The sequence below is a fragment of the Nothobranchius furzeri genome, chromosome 12 (genome assembly GCF_043380555.1).
Source record: "Nothobranchius furzeri strain GRZ-AD chromosome 12, NfurGRZ-RIMD1, whole genome shotgun sequence".
Classification (NCBI taxonomy): domain Eukaryota; kingdom Metazoa; phylum Chordata; class Actinopteri; order Cyprinodontiformes; family Nothobranchiidae; genus Nothobranchius; species Nothobranchius furzeri.
Genome location: NC_091752.1, coordinates 16,461,753 through 16,472,103, shown reverse-complemented (window position 1 = coordinate 16,472,103; position 10,351 = coordinate 16,461,753). Strand labels below are relative to the sequence as shown.

Here is a 10,351-nt window from a genome sequence, read left to right as displayed (position 1 = left end):
TATTCGGCGGCTGTGGCTTGGAGGTACAATAACCAGTGGCGGTTCTACATGGAATTACTCCCCGGGCGAGGCCCCCTTTGAGCCCCCCCCCCCACCACCACCACCACCACACCACCCCACCTGCACGAACACATACATGTTTTCTACAAACAGGCATGTTTTATTAGAACGACTATTGAACATTCATTTTTCTAAGTTGCACATATTTACATTAATTACTATGAAGTTGTCAGAATGTAAAGCAATATACATTATATACTGTATCTAAATATATAGAATCAAATACACAAAAACAAACAATAACTAAATACTTAGAATATATGAACATAATATATAATAAATATTCTAAATAGCAAAAATATTTCACACATAACAAATTAAGATAATCACTACAGCACTGCACTTAGAACAGAAAACACAAACTAAAATTAAAACCTAACCTTGATGCAAAGTCATCAATAATGTCATCATATGAAATCTGCTCCCATACTGAGTGATTGATGCCAGGGGCGCAGATAGGATTTTCAAACTGGGGGGGACAAAGTTCCAATGTACCCTCCCCCAAACACATTGACGCACACACACACACACACACACACACACACGCACGCACGCACGCACACACACACACACACACACACACACACACACACACACACACACACACACACACACACACACACACATACACAAACTATTGCAAGCGCCTTAACTAGAGCTCAGTCAGTTTGTGTAATTTCATCCAACGGTTTACGTAAAAACTAACTTTTATATACGTGTTTGACACCATTGTGCAGTGGAACGCTGGCAACAAAGCTCTGCCTGATCAGCACTATAAATGATAAATGATCCACACTTGTATAGCGCCTCTTAGAGTAAGGACTCCAAAGTGCTTTACACTACAGTGTATCATTCATCCATTCACACACATTCACACACTGATCTTCCTACGGCACGGGTGTCAAACTCATTTTAGCTCAGGGGCCACATTGAGGGAAATCGTGTCCCAAGTGGGCCGGACCGGTAAATTAAAAAACAACAAACTTCAGATTGTTTTCTTTGTTTTAATACAATCAATATAAAACAAGGCTGGAGCCTGAGGACAGTGTATCCAAAATAGTACAAGTACAACACCTGAAGTGTAGTTGAAAATTTGAAAAAAAAAATCAATCAATAAAAAAGAAACATTCCTTAGTGATTCAAAGAGCTTACAGATCACATGGCTAGATCAGTTTCATGCAGCACTTAAAGTATATTTGACTCATTTTACTTTACATCTTTTAGCTTTCACCAGCACATCAATATCAGAAGTCACATCCTGAGTGGCAGCCATCTTCAGGATGTGATTCAAGTTCTTGTGTGAGCCTTGGGCGCAGCTTTATTTTATTTATACTCATTACAGAGGAAACTTGCTCACAAAGATAAGTTTATTTTCACTCTACATTGTAAAGTATGAAAATAAAGTTTACACAACCATCTCGCGGGCCGGATTTAACCCGCTTGCGGGCCGGATTCGGCCCGCGGGCCGCATTTTGACACCCCTGTCCTAGGGGCATTGCTTGAGAGGATAAACAATCCTTCTAGCTAACTCTAGATGTGCCTCGGGCTCTCCCAGCGGTGAGATGCGGCTTGAAAAACCTCCAGAGAAAGGTGTCCAGGTCACGTTTTAATCTGATGCTAAATAAAACAAGAAAGGTTTAAAAAGGCAAGATCAGCAGGAAGTCTTTGCAGAAGAGGATGTAAAGAGCATCATTTCTATTTGAGGTGGTAAATGCGCCCACATCCCCCACACATCACTAAAAACTGGCTCTCGTTTGCATTGAATTGAGACTAAGTGAATATCTGAAATTGGCAGACACTGACTGGCTGCAGCACTGGCTTGGGCCTTTTTGAGAAATTACATAGAAGATCCTTGCATAAAGAAGACATTTCAATTGGAGCAACCACAGAAAGATCATTGACACTGCAGCATCTCTTTAATATGTTTGGGCGCAGGCGTTTCTGCCGTTTATGGATGCTGAAGAATATGTCAAAATTAAATTGTGTGTCTTTGAACATAAACATTTTAATATGGTCAGTTTTCAATGGCTTTAGAATGCGTGCATAACTTCACTGATCAGAGCTGAAGACGCCAGCACACAGCTCTCTTCCGCCACCTACTGGACACACGTGTAAAGTACATATTTTAAACGGATTTCCTGCTTTGATACCAAATTAAATATATTAAAAACCAACAATACAATTTCACTCTCCAGGACGTAGCATTTACAAACAAGTGGGCTTTATTTTTTGGCAAAGTTTTATTTTGCAAGTGATACATATTTTCAGGGATTGTCTTAACAATGACGAATTCCATCCTCTCCAACAACCAGGAGAGCACATGAAAAGAAATGACTTCAGACACAAACTGTACAATATGTGAATATACGGTAGCACAAGAGATATAAATGTCCAATATGTTTACCCTTGGTTAGACCAAAACTGACTCCATCAAATATCAGAAACTGACAAAATGCATACTTGCAGTTAAGGTGACTTAGTTCCACTCAACTTTAGTCTTTTTTTTTTTAAAAATTGTTAATATTAAAGGTGTTTTATTTTTTCTTAAATCACATGTAGAGTAATTGTTCTTCATCTTTATTAAAAAGACTTGTCTGTGTGCTTCGGTGGTGTCGCCCTGAACACCTGAACCGAACCGTGTTGACAGTGGGTGCTCCTCTGGAGGAGCTGGGCAGATATCATGCTCCAAAGACACATGAAGGCAGCTCATACAATCAAAAATACGGGTTGAAAACAGCCAGTGAAAGTATTTTTTACATCATATCTGCAGCGGCAATCAGAGGGACTGAAGCAGATAAAACATAAATAATAATTACTGGAAAAGAACAGGTACAAGAAAGTAAAAATAGCACTTTGTGCCACGACGTGTTTGAAAAGTGTGAGTTGTCTGCATGAATGGAACGTGCCAGTCTGTCATGATCCGCCCCAGCCTCCCTGAATGTGTCTCTCCTGCCCTGATTAGCCTAATTGTTCTCACCTGTCCCTGATTACTCTGCCCATGTGTTCCTGATTCCCTTGTGTATTTATACCTCCCTCCTGGTTGTTGTCTTTGTCGGTTCATTGTCGCTGTCCATGTTCGTTCGTCCTGTTGCTCCTGTCCTACAATAAACAGCTTTTTATTTTTTACATCCGTCTGCCTGCTCATCTGCCTCCGGAACCCACCACCACACATGGTCTGCCACCTCCACCCGCAGAACATGACACAGTCTTTGTGCGAACCTTCGTTTCTTTCCCCTCTGATTTAAAAAACTATGAAAGAAAAATCAGATGTGGCAGAGAATAAACATGAACAGGATATAAAAGAGGGTGGGCCTTTCAGTTCAGCCCTCATCTTTTGTGGTGCTGTCCTGTGGATCCTCGTCGTTGTCTAAATCACTGTGAAGCCTCTTGGTCGTGATGTTTCTGCTCCTCTCCTCCTTAGCCTCCTTCTTTATCTGAACTGGTAATGGATTCTCTGGGCGTGAAAAGAGGAAACGATGAGGCTCGTGTGAAACATCCAATTATGGCTTTCAGCTTGATGTTGTAAAAAATAACCAGCAATCAATCTGAAAGATGTGCGTTTAAAGTCAAACAAATGTTTGTCCTTCTGTCCCTTTTTTTGGTGAAACCCCTGCATTCACCCGCTGATGGAACACATCGTTCTTCAGCGCCACCTCCGTTATCGCTGTGACTGGCACTAACGGTCTCTTTCTGTTCCTCGTCTGTGACAATTCTCAGTCTTGCGCTCTCAAAAACAGATTTGATGACGATTGAGTCCTCGTAGATCTGCAGAGGTCGACAAACAAATTCAGACAAACAGTCGGGGGCTTTTCTCAAGCTTTCATAGCTGTTGAAGATTACAACAACAGATTGTTGCAGGATGCAAGAATGAAACTGTTTAGGGTTCACCTGGGATCCTTCCAGGTTATACGTCTGTGCATTGTGACAGAGAAGGTAGACATCCTTTTCTAAATCCCCAACACTTCTGTATTTGTGATTACGCACACGCTCCTGAGGATCAGCAAAAAAAAAAGAATAAAACAAATTCCATCAAAAAAAGAAAAGCTAACAAAGTACTAACATCATAATGTGCTGGTTTGTACTTTAAAAACTGAAATGTTCATCTGTAAATCAGCTGTGGCAGCTACAAGAAGTGCAGAAGGTGTAAACCCTTATTTGGTCATAGGACTCATCTTTTATGTTGGGCCTGTATAGAGCTCCGGGAGTTGACGTCACTTCTCCCAGCATGCAACAGTTCAAATCAAAACGGCGCCATTTGGCAGGCAGAAGCCGGCAGCTGGACTATTTGTTATTGTCAGAAAACTCAATCAAACGGGAAATATGGTAGATTCCTGTTGTGCCCCAGGATGCAGAACAGACGCGGACGACATAAGGAATGAGCCATCTACAGGATTCCCCAAGATCCAGAACACCGCAAACGTTGGATCATTGTAATAAAACGCACTAGTGACCGGGCGAAAATGAAACTGTGGGATCCCGAGAGTAAAGGTTTTCGCTTATGCAGCGACCGCTTCATATCAGGTACTTAAACCAATGTTTCCTCAACTGTGTGTGGTGTTTATTTTAAATGCGTTTATTACGATTCTTAGCGGGCTTATTTTGGCGTGGCTTTTTCTGTCTTATTACTCATAGCAACAAATAAACATCACGTAAAACGTTGCCTCGTGAGTTCTGCGTGCTGCCGTTTCCGTGTTTTATGATCACAGCAATGAACCGGCTAAGCTGTATTTAATTTTTAAGCAATGGTTGATCAATTGTCAGATCACACATAAAAAGCACTTTGGATTGCTATTATCTGTCTCACCGAGACTACTTACGTGTAAATCTGTTATTTGTCCGTCCATCCATCCATTTTCATCCGCGTATCCGGAGTCCGGTTGCGGGGGCAGTAGCGTGACTTCCCTCTCCCCAGCCGCCGGAGCCAGCTCCTCCGGGTAAATCCCAAGGGGTTCCCCAGTCAGGTCTGGTGTTGTGCCGGTAAGAAGCCCGCTCCGACGCCAGAAGCTGTCGGAGCGGGCTCTCGTCGAGAGTCCCAGAACTTCTCCCCAGCTCCTCCGGCCGGGTAAATCACAAGGGGTTTCCCCGGCCAGGTCTGGTGTTGTGCCGGTAAGAAGTCTGCTCCGACAGCTTCTGGCGTTTTTAAAAAGTATCCCAGGGGCACGGTAAGGGTCGGAGATGTTTAGTCTATTTAATTTCTGACTATATAAAATGATTTCTTCTGTTTTAAAGTGTGAAGTAAACTCCGACGAAGTAAAATCCAAGCGGATCCCGTTCATGTTCATGGTTACATCCGTGTTTGTTTACCTTTGTTGCATGCCAAAATGGCGTCCACTAACTGAGAGTCACGTGGGGTCCGGAGCTCTATAGGGTTGCCCTCATCTTGTACCCTTCCTTGGAGGGGAAGGAGGAATCTACGCGATGGAGGGACATGTCTGTATGTTTAGAGTCATGCTCGCACAATGTGCATCCTCTCTCTTGTTGCAACAAGCACAAACTTTAATGATGGATAAAGAATCTCTCTCTACTCTGTTAAAGGTCACATTGACTTTTATTTTTATAAATAAGTCTGCTTTGGCCTCTGTTTCCACAGTCAGCTGGTAGAACCCCGGGTCCGAACCAAACAGGGTGAAGCTGCTTTTAGCTACTACGCTGCTCACAGATGGAATCAGCTTCCTTACGAACTCAAATCTGCCTCACCTCCAGTAACTCTTAAATGAAAATTCAAAACCTTCATGTATTCATCAGCCTTTGAACAAAAAATCTTTTATACCGCACCTTCTGCGCTGTAACTGCTCGCCTTTTATCTTTGCCCTTTTTTGATTCTTAAACCTGAAATCTAACTGCGTGTATTTTAATTGTGCTGTCATGTTGATTTTAATGTTCATGTTATTCTTGATAATGAAAAGCACGCTGGATTGCCTCTGTGTATGAAATGCCTGTTATAAATGAATGCTTTGAGGGTCAGTCTCACTAGCACGCCTGTTTCAGGAAGTAGAAGTGAGCCAGAGTCGAGTTTCAGACGGCAGGATTTGTTTGTTTTATTTCCACAAAAATCTAGCCTGAAAGAGTTCTGCCATGTTGAGGAGTTGCTAATGCTAACAGTTAGCCTCTGCTAGTTGAGATGTGCTCTGCTCTCTTGGACACGGCTGACAACTGTCACGCATGGAGCATGAGACAAACTAATTTGACCCTCATCACAATCAGTGCGTTTACATGCAGCCAGTAACCCTTTTAAAACCCGAATATTCACAATAACCCGGTTCCGCAGGTCCATGTAAACACCGCCAAAACCCCGGGTATGCTCATAACCGGGTTTTTAAAAACCCGGTTACTACACCTGGGGTAACCCTTTTCTAACCCGAATGTTTGGTCGTGTAAACGCATATCGGGATATCCCCATCAAAGCGTTTGTTCTGCACATGCTCTGTTCGCAAGAAATCTTGGTCTTTTGAGTAGCGAGACGTCTTGTATGCACCAGAACACCGGAAGTAAACACCAAGTTGGGAGCAACATGGCGAGTCGCGGCACAGCACCACACTTTTGGAGTGACGAAGAAACTAAAGCGCAAACAAACGTGGTCGCTATCTCTTCCGAACTGGGAAACATGTTGTTGTTTTCATCGATACCGGAACAAGAAGAACCGGAAATGACGCATATTGCGTCTGGACGTAACAACATCTCATCTTCTAAAAACTTTCGTTTGAGTTTAGTTTTTTCTGCGAAAACATGACAGGAATAAACCGTTGTCCTCTTCTATCTTTTCTGTTTCTTTTCTTACATGTTAGGACTATTCTGGAGAAAATGGCCATCCAGGGAAAAAAAAGGGGATAATTTAAAGAAAAAATATAAAGTATGTAGATGCGTGTGGAAAAATATAACATGTATACACGCTAAATCTTAAAAGCTTAAACAGGTTTGTAGTTATTTGTGTAAACTGACATTTTTTTTATTATCTAGGATTGCAAGTATCCAGGGTCAGGAGAGGGGGTTAGTGGGAAGCCCACTGCTGCTACTCGGCCCTGGTTTGACCTCATGGATGAGGTATTAGGACAGAGACCCTCAACCAGTCTGCCTGTCCTAATTGCCTCTATCCGTGAGGACACTCCAGGGTCAAGTACAGCAGTGGAGGAAAGGGAGGAGAGTGAGGATGAAGATGCTCAGCCAGGAGGAAGTCAGCCAGGTGGAAGAAAAAGAAGAAGGGACAGCGATGACCAGCTTCTGGAGCTGATCAGGGAGGACATGAGGCTGCCCTTAGAAAGTATTAAAAACTATTATCACATCTTTGCTCAGGCTCAGCTTTGCAAACTGTTTTCTCTGAATTAGCTCTCCAACAGTCCCAAAAACATTATTTAAGTGTGTGATTTTAATCATTTTAATAAAAAAAAAAAAACAATCAAATTTAGCCTATTGTGGGTGCATTTGAATTGCCTCTAAAAGCACCACAGTGGACTGTTGGTCAACTATTTAAGTTAAAAGCACCAGTATCACTCATGTAAAGGAAGCTGCAGTGACATATAAAAATATTGAGAATGTCTTGAAACAGTATTAAAATGAACTTCAAGATTCTTTTCTGTAACCTGTAATGTTTTAAAGTATTAAACAAAAATATAATTGAGAAAATAATGGAGAAATGGATCAAACTTAATACTTTTATTTACAACTATTTTGTTTGAACATGGTTGAACATATATACACAAAATCATGAAGGGAAACATACAAAATAAGAGAAATATCTGACAAAGAAAAGTAAAATGCATATTTGGTGCAGGATTAGCCTGAGTGTCCTGTTCCAAAACCGTTTCAACAACTCTGAAGCAGGAAGTCCCTAACAGGGCTGCTGGATCTGCTGAACAGATGAATGTCATGGATGGAGTGCTGGAGCTGAGACCCGTGGCTGCTCTTTTCTGGTTGACAAGTGAAGCATCCTACTGGGTGGTCTGCAGAAAGAGCTTCAAGATGTGTCTTGCCTGTCCACTGCATCGTCCATCGGATTGCAGGGCTGGCTGTCGACGGCTGCTACATGACCAAGACTGAAACATAAATAGACAAATAGGAGATAATAAATACAAAATCTACATGCTATTGGTGAAATGTTAGACTATTTAAAAAAAAAACGTAAATTCATGCATTTGTTACCTGGTAACAGTAGTCATGGTCCAGTGGAACCTCCTCCAGGGCAGACACCTCACAGCACAGCTGGTCCCGCCAGCGTGCACCGCTGACATCCTCCAAACCAGCCTCCCCCTCATCATCTCCACCATCCTCCTCAGGCTCATCCTCCGCCGCCACAAAGTCTCCAGCACTGAGGCAGATGTTGTGGAGGATGGCACAAGCGGTAACAACCTGTAATACATAAATTAATTAATTGAAATATATTTCAAAGAAATAAGAAAAGCCACATTTCGTACACTTACATGAGGCACAAAGGTGGGGTGGACCTCCAGCGCTTGCAGGAAGATGGCTCTGAACCTGGTTTTCATCATTCCAAGGCACGCTCTATCACAGAGCGTGCCTTGGAATGATGGCTGTTAAAGCGCTGGGCAGCCACTTGATTCCCACGTTTGTAGGGAGTGATGAGTGGGAGTGGGCTTTGCAGGCATGGGTACCCACCATCTGCGAGGATGAAGCGCCCTGGAGGAGGGTAGACTGACTGCCTGTACAGCGGGCTGTGGCGGAGCACCCTGGAGTCGTGCACCGCACCCGGCCAGCCCATGTAAGTGTCAATGAAGCGGCCATGATGGTCACACACAGCCTGCAGGATGATAGAGGGGAACAGTTTCCTGTTCCTGTAGCAGTGACCATCAGGGCCGCTTGGAGGCTTGATCCTGATGTGGCAGCCGTCAATGGCACCTGCAGCTTTAAAAAAAAGCTCCATGCCGTGCCAGCCCTGCAAACCCTGGGACACCACCTCCAGGTCTTCAGGGGTTTTTGGAAGGTGGATGACCTGGTGGCGAATGGCCACAACCTCCTCCGTGACTCTGTGGACGATGCGGTGGACAGTCGAACGAGGTATCCCGAACGCTCTGGAGACCACCCTGTAAGATGCTTCACTTGCCAACCAGAAAAGAAACAACAGGGTCTCAATTGTGGCACCCCAACCATGACGCCGATCTTGGTTCAGCAGATTCAGCAGCACTGAAAGGGACTCCCTGCTCAAATGAAAGTCTGGTCTCGGACCTTGCTGGTTGAAGAAACGGTCCAGGACTGGGACACTCTGGTCAATCCTGCAGTATCTGGGTCTAGTCTGGTTAAAGAGAAATAGAGGAAAAATAAAGTTTTATTTCAAAGCTGTAATTTCAAGTTTTTATAAAACATAACATTATTCTCAATGTAAATGTGATAATATTGTGCATTTTTATGCTATTCTTTCAAATTTCTAAAAACTTAACTTGTGTATTCAATGAAGGCCAAAAGTTCAATTTTCTGTAATTAAGTTTGTAAGTCTTATAACAAGTTCTTATTTTTGTCCACTAGATGTCCCTCTGCAGGCAATTGATGGTTCCATGTAATGTGCTCTTTCTGCTAACAGTTATTTGCTATTTAATGATATCCGTATTTTTTAATTATTATTTTTGTTAATTTAAGCCATTTTCACATTTTTTTCTTCTTACTTGAGTAACTCTTTTGGTGGGGAGCTTTTTTAGTTGAGTAAGTATAAAAGATTTGAATTTGTAGTTTATATTTGAGTATAGGTTTTGAATTTAATAAGGAGTCTGTTTACAACCTGTAAAAAGTTGCTAAAACTATCCATTAAACTAGCTATAGCCGATAGGTAAAGCCTACTTAATAGAAATTACTTTACCTGTTCATTGTTGCATCTCAGCCTGAGCAATAGAAAATGCCTTCACGGGCGATACATGTCTTCTAACTCCTCCAGAACCAAGGAAATTTTTAAAAAGCTCAACAAAACTTCCAGCTCCGTCATTTAAAGTTCCTTCTCCCTTCTGCTCAGAGTAAACGCTATAAGGGGGGAGCCGGTTGGCTCGTTTCTCCCCCCCCCCCCTCACGCTGTTCCTGTCAGCCAGACAGAATAGCTGAACTGCAACAACTAACGCGGACTCGCCTCGAGTCCTTTGATTTCTGAGTGAACTAAACTTAACAAACGCATCGACAAAACGCTTTACCATCAACGTGTACCGAGGGCAACTCTGGACCGGTTCCATTCGACACCTACGTCTCCCCTGTCAGCCGCTGGTGTCATCTGGATGAACCACCAACATCCTCCACGGCCCGGATCCGAAAGAGGGTCCACAAGAGTTCGGTGAGACAGAGCACGGTGTTTAGCGTTTGA

The 10,351-nt window shown here is 42.9% G+C and overlaps 1 protein-coding gene across 2 annotated transcripts; it reads right to left on the bottom strand.

The window, feature by feature from the left end:
* Positions 1 to 1,097: 1,097 nt before the first annotated feature.
* Positions 1,098 to 10,331, bottom strand: LOC129166780 (uncharacterized). 2 transcript variants are annotated; one of them, XM_054750167.2, is made up of 5 exons: positions 8,197 to 8,401; positions 4,878 to 8,090; positions 3,949 to 4,050; positions 3,681 to 3,825; positions 1,098 to 3,514 (listed from the first exon to the last, which is right to left on the bottom strand). In XM_054750167.2, the coding sequence occupies exons 2-5, from the start codon at positions 5,340 to 5,342 to the stop codon at positions 3,381 to 3,383; spliced, it is 846 nt and encodes a 281-aa protein (XP_054606142.2). In that variant the 5' UTR covers positions 5,343 to 8,090; positions 8,197 to 8,401; the 3' UTR covers positions 1,098 to 3,380. The 2 variants fall into 2 exon arrangements, 1 of the variants encoding a protein (XP_054606142.2); XR_011515579.1 differs by lacking the exons at positions 1,098 to 3,514; positions 3,681 to 3,825; positions 3,949 to 4,050 and adding exons at positions 8,475 to 9,304; positions 10,185 to 10,331 and having other exon boundaries at positions 5,343 to 8,090; positions 8,197 to 8,403.
* Positions 10,332 to 10,351: the final 20 nt, after the last annotated feature.